This window comes from Zootoca vivipara, chromosome 3 (genome assembly GCF_963506605.1).
Source record: "Zootoca vivipara chromosome 3, rZooViv1.1, whole genome shotgun sequence".
In the NCBI taxonomy this organism is placed as follows: Eukaryota; Metazoa; Chordata; class Lepidosauria; order Squamata; family Lacertidae; genus Zootoca; species Zootoca vivipara.
In genome coordinates this window covers 2,542,208-2,557,282 of record NC_083278.1, presented here as the reverse complement: position 1 = coordinate 2,557,282, position 15,075 = coordinate 2,542,208, and the positions used below count along the sequence as shown (strand labels likewise).

General features: G+C 40.5%; 1 protein-coding gene across 13 annotated transcripts in view; it reads left to right on the top strand.

Annotated features, from left to right (window-relative positions):
- The window catches only part of WDPCP (WD repeat containing planar cell polarity effector), a 215,590-nt gene that overhangs the window by 122,952 nt on the left and 77,563 nt on the right, over positions 1-15,075 (top strand). For all 13 annotated transcript variants that reach the window (XR_009557270.1, XR_009557269.1, XR_009557271.1 and 10 more), the window contains exons 12-13: positions 3,418-3,541; positions 13,260-13,323. Coding sequence is in view for 7 of the 13 variants with exons in the window: in XM_035110455.2 (XP_034966346.2) it covers positions 3,418-3,541; positions 13,260-13,323 (188 nt within the window). In the remaining 6 variants the exon portion in view is untranslated. The remainder of the gene's footprint in view (positions 1-3,417; positions 3,542-13,259; positions 13,324-15,075) is intronic.

Here is a 15,075-nt window from a genome sequence, read left to right as displayed (position 1 = left end):
TTAATGATCTGCTCTAGAATCTTTCCTGGTATTGATGTCAGGCTGACTGGGCGGTAATTGTTTGGGTCCTCTCTTTTCCCCTTTTTGAAAATAGGGACAACATTTGCCCTCCTCCAGTCTGCTGGAACTTCGCCTGTTCTCCAGGAATTTTCAAAGATTATTGCCAGTGGTTCTGAAATCACCTCTGCCAGTTCTTTTAATACTCTTGGATGTAGTTCATCTGGCCCTGGAGACTTGAATACATCTAAACTAGCCAAGTATTCTTGTACTACCTCCTTACTTATTCTGGGCTGTGTTTCCCCTGCTGAATCATCTGCTCCATATTCTTCAGGTCGGGCGTTGTTTTCTTTCTTGGAGAAGACAGAGGCAAAGAAGGCATTGAGGAGTTCTGCCCTTTCTCTGTCCCCTGTTTGCATTTCACCATCTTCTCCTCTGAGTGACCCCACTGTTTCCTTGTTTTTCCTTTTGCTACGGACATACCCATAAAAGCCCTTTTTGTTGCTTTTAACCTCTCTGGCGAGCCTGAGTTCATTCTGTGCTTTAGCTTTTCTGACTTTGTCTCTACACGTGCTGGCTATATGTTTGAATTCCTCTCTGGAGATTTCCCCCCTTTTCCATTTTTTGTACATATCCCTTTTAAATCTTAACTCAGTCAAAAGTTCTTTAGATAGCCAGCCTGGCTTCTTTAGGCACCTTCCATGTTTCCGTCTCATTGGTATTGCCTGAAGTTGTGCTTTTAATATCTCCCTTTTAACAAACTCCCAACCATCATGAACTCCCTTCCCTTTTAGTATTACTGTCCATGGGATTTCACCCAGCGTTTCCCTAAGTTTTCTGAAGTCGGCTTTCTTAAAGTCTAGAATTTGGACCTTAGTATGCTTGGTTGCTCCTTTCCGCTGGATAATAAACTCCAGAAGAGCATGGTCACTCCCACCTAATGATCCTGCCACTTCTACCCCACTAACCAAGTCATCACTATTGGTTAGGACCAGATCTAAAATGGCTGATCCTCTTGTTGCTTCTCCCACTTTCTGGACAATGAAGTTGTCTGCAAGGCCAGTGAGGAATCTGTTCGACCTTATGCTCTTGGCTGAGTTTGACATCCAACAAATATCAGGATAGTTGAAATCCCCCATTACTACTATCTCACTTCCTTTGGAATGCTTGGCCATCTGTTCCAGGAAGGCATCATCTGTGTCCTCAGTTTGGCTTGGGGATCTATAGTAAACTCCCACAATGAGATCACTGTTGTTTTTCTCTCCCTTAATTTTGACCCAGATACTCTCAATTTGGCTTTGAAGTTTTAAATCCTGGATCTCTTCACAGGTATACATATCCCTAACATATAAAGCTACTCCTCCTCCTTTCCTGTTTGGTCTATTTCTCTTAAATAGATTGTATCCCTCTATTACTACATTCCAGTCATGAGACTCATCCCACCAGGTTTCAGTGATGCCTATTATGTCATATTTAGTTTGCTGTACCAAGAGCTCAAGTTCATCTTGTTTATTTCCCATGCTCTGTGCATTAGTATACAGACATTGAAGACCGTTGATCATTCCCCCATGTCTCTTATTTAAGGATATTTTCGTCCCACCACTAGGTCTGCATGCTGCTTGCTCCATTTGGTCCTTGACATTTGGATGATCATCTTCAGCATTTGATAGACTCCTACCTTCAGGACCACTGTCTCCCTCCCCCACATAAGTCAGTTTAAAGCCCTCCTGATGAGGTTTTTGAGTTTTGTGGCAAAAACATTCCTCCCAACTTTTGTGAGGTGCAGTCCATCACTTGCCAGAAGTCCATCTTCAAGAAACTGCAGACCGTGATCTAGGAATCCAAACCGTTCCTGTTTGCACCATTTGCGAAGCCAGTTGTTCACTTCCCCTATTTTTCCCTCTCTCCCTGGGCCATGTCGTTCAACTGGGAGGACAGAAGAGATGACAATTTGTGCATCTAATTGCTTCAACTTCCTGCCCAGAGCCTCATAATCATTTTTGATCTTCTGTAAGCTATGGCTTGCAGTGTCATTGGTTCCCACATGCACCAAAAGGAAGGGGTATTTGTCGGTGGGTTTTATGATTCCTTGCAGCCGTTCTGTTACATCTTTGATCTTGGCCCCAGGTAGACAGCACACCTCTCGAGACATCTTGTCAGGCCCACAGATCACTGCTTCTGTACCCCTCAGTAGGGAATCCCCAATCACCACTACACGCCTCTTCATAGGCTTGGTTGGGATTCTTCTATGTGCTGTCCCTTCCAAGGTTACCTGCATATTTCCAGAGGACTGACTTGGTTGCTCGTCTTCATATTCCTCATCAACTGTGATGAGGGAGAGATCCTCAGGTGGAGTCTGTTCCTCGTCTTCCATGAGCACTTCAAAACGGTTGTGTAATTCTAAGCACTCAGAGCGATCCCTGGGCCTTCTACTTCTATGAGTCACGTTCCTCCATACATCTGGCTGCTGTGTTGGGGAACTGACCTCCTCCTCAGGGAGATCCCCTGTCTCCTCCTTGGTGCAGACAGTGTGCTCTGCTGCATCCAAGAAAAGCTCCAGCTCTTTAATTCTCTGGAGCGTAGATACACGCCCCTGAAGCTGCTGCACCTTCTCTTCCAGAAGGGCAACCTTGTTTTCCAGTAGGGCAACCAACTTGCAATTGTTGCAGGTGTAGCTACCCACATCCTTTGGCAAGAAAACAAACATTGCACAGGAATTGCAGGTGACAATGGTTGTTCCCTCCACCTCCATCTTGAAAACCTTGAGGTCAAGGGGGAAAGAGGAAGAGGCCTAGGTCCCCCCTAACAAACGTATGAGATTTGCTGCCCTAGGTCAAAAAGATGGGTCACCCAGATCCAAGAGGCAGATCCAAGAGGCAGCAGCCCTAGAAAACCAGCACAAGCACACAAACAAGTAAGAAAACAAATAAGCACACAAACTTACTCACACACAGCCCCAAAAGACAAAACCACAAAACCTACAGAGTGTCTCCCAAGCTCAGCTCACCTTCTGCTCCTTCCTCAGTTGCTGCACTCCAAGCTCTGACTAGCTCCGCCCACAGCTAATCACCTGAACTTCCTGACTCACACTTCTAGGTGAAAGGTCACAGCCAGAAACAAACAAGGTCACAGCCAGAAACAAACACCCACACAAGCCTGGACAGTCACCCAAATCCAAGAGGCAGCAGCCCTAGAAAACCAGCACAAGCACACAAACAAGTAAGAAAACAAATAAGCACACAAACTTACTCACACACAGCCCCAAAAGACAAAACCACAAAACCTACAGAGTGTCTCCCAAGCTCAGCTCACCTTCACAATTCATTGTGTCTGTCTTTGAAAAACCTGACTGACAAGAGCAGTTTCTTATAGGTGAAGGGTTTCCACTTGTTTCACTGGTGCTGTGTTTGAACTCCACAGCTCAGCTGGAGGCAAGCCTTGGAACCTTCTATGCACCCACAAGGCCTCTCTCTGAGACAACTGTGTTGGAATACAGGGACCAGATCAGCAGATATGCAAGAAGATTCTTCCACCATCTGCTCAGGTGAATGACAGCTTTAATTTTTTTATTAACTTCAGATTAATTACTCATTTCAGTAACCTTGTCCTTTAATGTGGATAACACATTTTCTTAAAAGATTGCCCTGGAAAAAAAGCATTTATTATCAGTTTTGTTTGTTTAGCTAGACTTTCCTTCTTATAAAGACATGCATTGTAGACAGTGCTTTTCTTCTAGAAAAAAAGTGTCCCGGAGTACCCACAGAAAAAAGCACTGATTGTAGATAAGGCGCTGTTTTCATTTGTTTTGCCATAATCACGTTTTAAAGTGAATCATTCCTCAATTTTATAGAGAAGTGAGTGGTTCTGTGGATATGCTCTGTATTTGGACTAAAAGATATAACTGTTAGGGGGAGCTGAGTTTAATGCATACTAAAAATGCAAATTAGCAATGTGTGGCCTAATACAATTTTTCACACTGAACTTCTAAAATTGGTCAATTTTATTCCTCACTCTTTAAATTTAATGATTATATTATCTACGTTTCAGGTCTCAACCCCAACATTAAAATTAGTTTTCAAAGCTGACCCCTTATATTAGGCCACTTTCTTGATTTTATGGTTAATGTACCACATGTACCATTTAGATGCAAGCAGGTGCACAATGTGCATTCAACCTTGACATGTCTTTAAGATATTTTAATAGAGACCACAGAGCATTCCCATAAAGGGTTAACAGGGACGGAACAACAGAGAGAAATAATGTAAGAAACTTAAATATTCTAATTTTCCCTTTTAATAGATTAATCTTGAAGAGATGTTAATTGGAACAGTTTTTCTTAAGCAACCATAGCAACAGGCATTTATAGAGTTAAAGCCATTCATTCAAGTGAACTGGTCTAAAGAATACATAGGAACATATAGGAAAGGTGTGGAAGGGAGGAATAGTGGGGAAAGAATTCTGACCGAAAGAGAAGGCTGAACTGAAGAGTGATGAACACAGAGCAAAGGCGGAGCTAGCTGCTCCGGCACCTGGAGCAGTGCACATGCTATGCCCGCGGGGGTGGAGCTAGCCACCTGCGGGGGCACCAACTGTGGTGAGCAATGAGCATCCCAGGGGGTGTGCTGCCCATGGTGAGTGGCAGGCGTCCCAGGAGGGTGCTGCCCACAGTGAGCGTCCCAAGGGCGGCGATGTCACCTCCCCCCAGTGATGACACCCGGGGCAGACCGCACCCACCACCCACCCCTTCCTACGCCACTGACACAGGACGGATTCAGTAACAGGACAGAGGTTGCAAACACCAGGATAATGTTTGGGTAGTGTTTCTGTGTGGTATGGAAGTGCTTAAAAGCCATTTTCCAAGGAGGAAAAACAAGAGTTTGGGGCACTGATAGGTTGTCTAGGAAGTTTGTAAAGGAGTTGGGGTGGGAGGGTTGAGGCTTCTTTTACGAAAGGGAAAAGAGAGGTGGCATCAGATAGATGGAAAAGATTCAAATCCAATTAGGAATATTCTGGGGCAGGGATCTTGCAAATGGGTGGTACCAGGTGGATATGAGTAGTGGTCCTAAAAGTGAATCTTTGGCACAAAATTGAATGGTAAAAAGCAGAAAAGATGGAGGAAAGAACCAGCGGGAAGAAAGGCAAGGGGGAAAGTCTTCTAAAAAGTTGTAGAGAACATAGAAAGAAAGGGGATTGAATGACTAAGAGTGAACAAAAAGGAGCTGACAGAGAGAAGTGGGAATGACCAAGGAAGACGGAAGTTGGGGGGGAGTGGGGGGTTCCTCGGAGAAATCAGGAGACCAGTGAGGGAAGAAGGCAGGCTTAAAGTACCTCTCCTCGTTTGTCTGTATAACTTGAGATCAATACCATTCGGTACCTCTTTGGCAACAAAAAGGGAGCAAGAGTTTAAAAGATTGCTGTCATCTGGGGCACAAAGCATCCATTTTTATGATCAAGTTCCATTATTAAAGTAAAGCAAAGGCTATGATCCTGTCTTGGTGGCTCACTGGAATCAAAATGGATATAACAAATGCTTTTTAAAGTAGTGCTAACTTGGTAGTAAACTGATGATCCAGACTTTTGCTAGCTTAATAGAAGGTAAAAATTGGCATGCAGTTGAAGGCAATAGCTGCTGCCCACTTCATGGCAGGGTATGCTTTTGCACTTTAGCAAGTGATATTCTGGAAGGTCAGAGATTGAGTTTGGGGATAATGTGTATACCAAATAAATGATTACCTTGTGTCATGTAGACAGCATTTCTTAGAATGTGCTCAGCATGTCTACACACCAAAAGGCAGCTTCTCCTATTATCTCCCATGTCTTTTGAAACATCCTCCCAGTTAAGGTTACCCATAAGCTACCCATGTAAAAAATGATCAAAGCTAGGGAAATTTAATGACATCAACACAAGTGTGGGGAAGGATTACATAACATATTGAAGCATCAGTTAGCAAAAAATTGTGGAAAAAGACACACAATTAAATGGACTTTATTTCAATGTATTTTTATTATTGTTTGTTTGTTTGTTGCATTTATATACCACCTTTCAGTCAATGCATACAGGAGGGGGTCTGTCTGGAGCAGGCCCTGAACCTACTGTATAGGTTCACAGTAAACAGTGAAACTTTTGATGTAATGTACTCAATAGTTTGAAAGCATCTGTAACCAATATTGTCCAGAGGTCTAAGGAAAAGCTGGTCCTGCAACCATGAAAAAGTGCATTGAGTTCTTAATTTTTACTACCAAATGTTGATCTACATTTTAAAAATTGATGAGATATCACACTTAACACAATAGGGATTTTTAGTAGAAGCAGCTACTCATCCCTAACCTTAGTTCCCTCTGCTTTAGTGCTGCCTCCTGGTGTGTAGACATGCTGATATGTTTTCTCAATAAATGTAGCTTTCAAGACATACTGTTAAGTTTACATGATCACCAGAGTGAGAGGGCTAAAGCTGGAACAGAAGAAAAGCTGAAGAGAATTAATGTAATAAAAGCTGGGATTTAACAGACAGGGTTGAGCAAAATAAGTGTGAAACAACAGGTGTCATCGGTTCCTATCAGCATTTTTAATTAACATCTGTTTTCAGCCCAGAGTACTTTGGAAGAGAATGCTGGAATGTGCCTGTATTTTAAGATAAAGGTAGACTATTGAGGAGTTCCTAAACAGTAAGAGGTTGAGGATCCTAAGAGGTAGGGAGGAGGTGTGTGCAGTGGGGATGTGAGTTGCAGCATTTACAAGCCTGAAGGAAAGCCATTTTAGCAACATCCCTACAAGAGATTGCTATGGCAACAAAATATTTTCTCTTAGAGGAAAATAAAAATGATAAGGAGTGTGGGAAATTCAAAGGGAAAGGAGATTCTAATAAAAAGAACGTATGAGATACGTTTTGAAAGCAGCTACAGCTTTACTGTTTGAATTATAATTTTAATTGAATAATTCCATGTACCTCTTCAGTCTCTTTCATTAAGCGTCTCAGAACTTTGCCAAAATTAAAAGAGCCAAACTGTGAAAAGGAAATGTGTTCATTCTTACAACAACATAAAAGGAAACTGAGGCTACTCAATTATATGTGATTTAGTGCATGTGAAATGGACATCCTATGAAGTTGCCTTTAAATTGTTCCCAGCATCAACTATTGTCACTTTGTAATCTATTCATCTCCAGTCACACTGACTGGGGGATTTTTATATGTTTTTCTCTATACCACTGCAATATATATAGCAAAGTGCATGGTGGCATACAGAAAATTCCTTAATCCATAGAAACACCATTTTGACGGTTCATTCCATACTGACTACTGTCCTGGGAACTAGTTCAAAACCATGTTGTGCTTCTCGGTCTGTTCATGTGAGAAATGCAGAAACAGAATTTGGACGATGCAACAACAATAAATCTTTTCAACAATAAACCAGCTTTAATTCCTTTCAAAGCCTTATATCCTAGAAGAGGGGGCTCTACAGAGGACTCCTTCTTCCCTGCCCACTTTTGAAACATTGCATGTCCCCCGCAACCCATGAATGTCTTGCTTCTGTTAAAGGAAAAATGAATGCAGCCGCTTTGACTGTCTTTCTTACGCAAAGATGACAAGCAGGCAGTATTCTACTCAATTGCTTAGTAAGAAGAAGAACTGCTGCTGCTGCTTCTTGCAGTTTTCTGGCCAAAAAAACCACAAGGGACCTTGGGATGATTGGCAAAGCCTTCCACATTTTGCACTTTTCCTACTTCATTCAAATAACCATTTCTCACTTGCTTTTAGTTGTACAGTACTTTTTTGTACTTCCTTCCAGTGTGCTTTCTGAGATACAATATCATCAGTTCATTTAGTTATTTGCAGTATGGCATCATCACACTGTTTGCCAGTGTTCTAAAGGCAGGACATACACATGCATTGTATTGTTGTGGTTGCTTTCCACCCTAAAGGGTGTGTGTACACACACCACTAATTCAGACCAAGACTGAAAGCCTTAGGTTGTGTCTTTAGGATCTCAGAAAGCAGTGTGGTGGTATCCAGTACACACTCCTTTAATCTTTGCAATAGATTAACATAGAAAAGAAATATATTTCATTATCTGGCATTAACAGCAAGAACAACGCATTCCACAGATGCTGGCTTCAATTAATATTGGGCAGTCCTTATTTCCATATAGATATAGAGGAGACTGAGAGGAGATACGATAGCCATCTTCAAATATCTCAAGGATTGTCACAGGGAAGATGGAGGAAGCTTGTTTTCTCCTGTTCTGGAGGGCAGGACCCAAACCAATTACGCCAAAGTACAAGAAAGGAGATTCTGACTAAACATCAAGATCTTTTTGTCAAGTCTCCCGTTTTCCGTGGGAAACCCCTGTATTTAAATCTGTTTCCTGCTGTTATCCCGAATGGCAAAATATCCTGTAATTCCCCCGGATTTATAAGGAAGCAGCTCCTGCTGGCCGAAAATCACCTCTGCGCATGCCCGGGCATGCGCAGAAGCGATTTCTGATGCCCAGACATGCGGACATGGGCAGCCCGGCACCGGATGTCGCTTCTGCACATGTCTGGACATGCGCAGAAGCGACTTCTGGTGCTGTGCCGCTGCTGATCCCTTATTTTCCAATCCGGAAGTTGACAGCTATGGTTGGGTGTCCATTTGTTATGGATGCTTTGGTTGATATTTCCTGCATTGCAAGGGGTGGACTACAATTCTGTGATTCTATGAGATTGGTGCTTATAACTATACACCTGACCACATAAAGGGCAATGAGATCTTCACAGCACTGAGTAGTAGGTGGTGGGTGCTCATCTTTTATTTGTGGGCTCACATTTAGTTTCCACACCACATAAATAATCATTCTAAAACAAAGTTTGTATGAGAAATAATTTCTGATCAGAAAGAGGACTTCACAGGCCATTTCACATATCTAGACCACTCATCCTCTGGGTACAAGTAGCCTGTGTCAATTGAACAGAGCCAAGGGAGCTCACTGTTGGTACTCTAGTGGTTGTACAGGAGGGGGTGGACTGTACCTTAAGTGCTTATAGCTGATTATGCACACTTCAGAAATACTCAAATGTTAATTTAATTGAAATTTAGGGTGTATATCTTTGCGTACTATCTGATGACAGTACAATGATTTGGTCTGTGGTAAATATTAAATCCTGCAAAGTGAATTGAATTGAATTTCTGCTATTGCTCAGTTACAGGAAGGTAGCCGTGTTGGTCTGACGTAGTCCAAACAAACAAACAAAAAAATCCTTGCAGTAGCACCTTAGAGACCAACTAGTAGAGGGTGGGGAGGGGTAAAGACATTGGATTCTTATCTCATTATACATGATAAAGCTTTCTTTTTCACCCCTTGCTTTTTCCAGCAAGACCAATTGCAGTCATTAACAGTCGTCAACAGGTTTACCATTCCTATCAGCCAATCACCCATTCCCACCACCCTTCTGAGTAATACCCCTCCCCACCCTCTGACTATACTTAAGGGTCTGGTGACTTCTGTTTCAGTGTATCTGAAGAAGTGTGCATGCACACGAAAGCTCATACCAATGACAAACTTAGTTGGTCTCTAAGGTGCTACGGGAAGGAATTTTTATTTATTTATTTTTGCTATTGCTCAATCAGTGAAACATGCAGTGACATTGGACTTGGAGCTGAATTTGCTCTATTTGTATAGGAATTTACTGTAATTAACTACAAAATACACCACTATGTGTGTGTGTTTTTTAAAAAAAATAGAGCTCTAAATCTCTTGAAATACTTTTTCAAATTTGTTTCCCTTTTTTTGTCATGCCTTTTATCAGAGGAAGCAGTCTATTTTCAAATACTTTTTGATCTCTTGCATTTCTTCTAAATGGAATTGATATTCCATAATATATTCTCTGTTAATGAATCATTCTCCCTTTTTAGTTATCTTGAGTTTAAAAGTAAATATTACACAGTGTAGGTAGCATTGTTTTTCATTTTGTAAAACCAGACTATTGTTTCTGTTCCAAAAATTGCTGATAGGAGAATTTATGAGGAAATTGTTTCTTATGAATAATTAGTTCTTAAGAAATGGGCAGGTTGCCTAGAAAATGAATGAAAGAGTAAACTATTAAATTGAAATATTAAATGAAATAACTGAATTAAAAGTGATCATGTAAGCCCTAAGGCAAATGTTTGGTAACTGTTGTTGATTTAACCTATTTTCATCAACCGTTCTTATGCTTAAATACAATTGCTTGTTGTTAAGTAAATGCTCCGACGATATTCCAAATACTTAAAAAATTTGCATATGCATTTCAGAATTTGAACAAATTAAAACTTAATTTTTGTTGGATTCAATTACATGCAAATTGTTTCCAATATTCATTACTCTCATTGTCTTCCTTTGGAAAGATTTTAAATGCTCATTTACATATCACACATCATCCTTCACTGGACTTCTTGGTGAGGCAGGTTCTAAGACTTCTTCATTTACAAGGAAAGGTTTATAAATTAAAATTGTGGCACAGATGATTTTCTAAACATTGTGCATTCTTACTGAAAATGAGAAGGGGGAATGTAGCAGTACTCCTTTTATCAGTTCAGCACCAGGAATACGCTTACATGGTCAATGAGCATGTCTAAGACTGCTTGTTGGTTATAAATAACTCGAAATATTTTCTATTGCCAGCATATTCTCCCTCCCCACAAAAATCAAGTACTGTACATATAAGAAGGGTAGTAAGACCCACCACCACCACTACTCGAACACACAGGGCCACCCAATAAGTATTCTTTTTGTTTTGTACATCTTTGCTTCTTCGTGGGACATGGTTCTGAAATGTTCAACATGTTTAAACTGTTTTTAGTATATTGTATTTTTAAATCATAACCTGTCCTGGGACCTTAGATGAAGGGTGAGTTAGAAATCTTACTACTACCCCTACTATACTTAGAGCTACCACCACCAACAGCTGCAGAGGTTTTTTGGTCTCTTTTCCTACCTTAGCCTTCCCAAGCCTCAAAGCAAGTCCTGTAGCCTTTCACATCCTCTTTAGAACCATGCCACAATATTTATTAATGAGGAATATAACCTCAATAACAGGAGATTTCACAAGATTATCAATCTTTTTTCAAGCAATTTTAATCTCTATTTAATTTATCTGAATATGCATATGTATAAGAGAACATGGATGTGAATCCTTTTAGATCTAAATTTACTGTTAAGGTGGGCCCTTTGTTCCTTCCTTGGTGTGCCAACATCAGTTTGATAAACTCAGATTGGTGGGCAATGTGGAACTATGGCTTTTGCTCATAGATCATTCTTTGCTGATTTTGATGACTAGCAGAATCTACTGAATTTTCAATGAACTTTACATACACTAGCACCAGATTTAGGGCAGTGTGGGTGGTTCCCTTCACAGGCTGTCGAGACGAGGGGCCACAAAATAAACATAATAACAAAACCTATTATTTATACTGGTACATACTCATAGTTAGGCCCTGGTCAGACTGGCAATTGATTTGCTGCAGCTGTGATGTTGCCCACTTGAGACCATGCACAGAACGGCAGACAAGAGGTAGGAGGGCATGAAAATAAGAAATATTTAGGGGGGGCACCAAATGATGTCCTTGTTCAGGGTACCATATACCAAAGTCCACCCCTGCATACACTCAGTAATCCTTACAACCTGTTATTATTTTTATAGCATTTTATTGAATTATAAAACAAACAAATGAAAGAACAAAACAGATACAGTTACAACCAGTAGTTAGCTCCAAATTGCAGATTAGGAACAGTGGTTGTGGGGAGAATGGCTTCTTTAAGGCCATGTAGTGAGTTCATGGTAAAGGTTAGATTTGTCCGGGGGTGGGGTGGGGTGTTTCCTGACTCAAATGCTTAAATGCTGTGCAGCACCAGGTTATGGCATGGTAAATAAAGTCCACTGTTGATGGCAATTTTAGTGTGTGTTGAATACAGAATATGCACGATCACTGACCATTGTACACATTTAGAGGCCAGGTTGGAGAATATGCACAAATTTACAGTATAAACAAGTGATTGTACATATTACCCAATGCTCCTTCATTGGCAGTGTATAAGATCCTAAGCCTTCCAGTATCACCTGGATACTGTAAGCCTGTTTGTGATGTTTATTTTTGCATGTTCTCCTGGATGACCAGTGAATGTGCACAATGGCAGGATTCAAGCACATTTTGTACTCCAACACATGTACACAGTTTTGTGCATGCACATTTCCCCATATTTATTCCTAATATCTTGAGTGTCCCTGTGTCATGGCTGGCTTAGTATCTATGGCACCCATAGATCTATGAGGAGCCCTCTGAACTGAGCACCAGTCTTATCCTCATCATTCACTGGTGGTTCTCTCTGTGCCTGATAGTTGGACATAATGCATTTGGCGCTCCAGATGTTGCTGAAATGCAACTCCCATCAGCCCCAGAATGCATCAGGGATGATGGAAATACTACCTTAGCAACATCTGGAGAGACAGAATTTTCCCACGCGTGCTATATTTATTGTTCAGGGGAGCACCAAAACTTGGAACAAGCTGTGCTTCTGCCCCCCACATATCTTATGAGACCATGTATATGCATGCATATTGATTTCATAAATAAGTATTGCTTGATTGAGTCCTGTTTACTTCATATTTAAAATCTCTCGACCTATAATAATTGTCATGTTGACAGCCATATGCTACAAATATACAGACAGAAAGTGATCCTTTTTTCACTTTTTGCACTTTCAGACAGAGAGCTCTAATCTTGAAGGTCATATATCTGTTGGCTATCACTTTTGTCAAAAGAAGTATCTGAACTTCATGGTTTGCAGGCAGATTTCCTTATCTCTCTTTTCGAAGAGACATATGGGTTCGTGATTGTTTGAGGTACTTTGAATTGTATTTGTAAATTATAGAGGGGCATTCAGACTTGTTTCACAATCACAACCACCTAGGAAAAACAAAGATTGGGTTTAACAATTCATAGTCCAACAAACATATAGATATGGATGCTGACTGCTTATGGAATATGAAAGAAATAATGGCTGGGCCACAGAGAGCTCAATGGCCTAAACACCAACATCTTGACCTCACTATTCACTATTTATTTATTAAAACATAATTTTTAATGTATAATAAATATGCTTATCACACCAGGCCTATTCTTAAAGAGGTTACACAGAGAGATGGTGCTTGAAGAATTAAGATGAGCTGTCAGATTACTTTACACTTGTTGTAGGCATGTTAGCCATGAACTTCAATTTGTCCTTTTTGTTTTCTCCTTGTGCTGTAGGCATCAAAGATTTGAAAAGGCCTTTCTGCTTGCTGTTGATATTGGTGCCCGGGACTTATTTATGGTAAGATTCCTGAAGTATTATTATGAACTATTATTCTTCAGCCATGGAATGTTTTATGCCAGTTTAGGTGTGCAATATAAAGGCTCCAAGTAATTAACTATCTTAGCTAATTTTATGAATTGGCTCGGAGGTGGGTAAATATCAAGGTTATCACATGCTATTGATAGGTTCTAGGCTCAAGCAATAAGGAGCCTTTCACAACATCACATTGTCACATTGTTTGATGATGGTGTGAATGGGCTCTTGCTGTCTAAACTTGCAACTTCCCTAATTTCCAGACAACCACCAGCACCTTCACTTATGGTTGATTTGATCTTTGAGCTCTGTCTGTTCTTCTTTTGGTCACTCTCTCTCTCACACACACACACCCTCTGCAACACAACTATCTTCCAGCAAAGTTACAAGGTTCAGCAGTGCCAAAAGTTCTGTCTGCCCAGTCACCCTGGATGAGTGAGACCTTTGGCCAGATCCAAAAGGGCTCTTCTTCTGCTTTTATGTTCACATTTTAGGTCTCTGTAGAAAGTGAAATAGATTGCTTGCTTCTCCTGAACTTTGAAAAGTCAAAGCTGAAAATGAGTGTTCTATTTCAGCACTCTTATCCTTCCAACAAGAGCAAAATTAACGAGTTCTTAAAAGGATCTGTGCGCAAGTTCTGTGGGAAGCTCTTTTCTTATAACATCTTGCACCACAATATGACAGTGAGGTCCAATGGCCAGAGGCAGCTGTGCTTTCTCGGTCTCCCTGCATGTTCCAGCATATTTCTTTGTTTTTGAAGAAAAACAATAGGGGGGGAACCTTTTGAGAGTTGCATTTGCTCAACTCTTTGAATAATGAAGACATTCTGTTTAAATTAAGCTTTGACACTAGCTGTTAATATCATTTATCCTATTAAGCTACTTGCCCTGCTAGTTTGATCTTAATATTTAAATTCTGTGTTAAATTGTACAATTACATTCTTCTTTTATGGGTTATGAAAATTCCTTTCTAATTATACGAAAAGAAATTGCATGAACCTTTTAATGCTTTCTAATGTACAGCTCTAATCATCTAGCTTATTCCATCTAATTAGAAAGATGTGTGTACTGTGATAAACTTTCCTAACTAAGCATGCTTCAAAAGAATATATTCAAAACGTACTTCTGACAAAGTAATTATATATGTTGTATTTATTTATATTTAAATTCCCTTGCTTTCCTCTTTATACTTCTTAAATTTCATTTCCCCCCTTCACTGTTGCCATGTCAGTATCTTCACTAAGGCAGTGGTTGCCAAACTTTTTAGACTACTGGGCTCATTTTGAATTTTCAGAATGCATAACATATCACAAAATTACAGAGACAGTCTGACAACCTTATGCTTACCATGGGAAGTCAGCTATATCCTGCTGATCCTGATTGTGGAGATAACACAATATTGATTCTACACACACACACACACACTCTTACTGTCTTATAGCAGCAGGGAGCAGTACCAGGAAAAATGTACAAATGTGGCCACACCACACTCACTCACTTCTAATTGCCCTCTAACTTCCTTTCTTTCTTGGGATACCATGGGGCACTCACAGGCACTGTATTGGTGACCCCTCCACTATGGAAATACAGATATTTCATATCATTTCTTCAAAATGCCCTGAATCCCTTTCAGTATACCGTATGAGATCTGCACTTTCCCTCTATATACTGCTAAGCTTTGCAAGCTGTGTTCTTGCCACCTGTTGTGTTGACTACAGTTATGTCCTCTCTCTGTCCT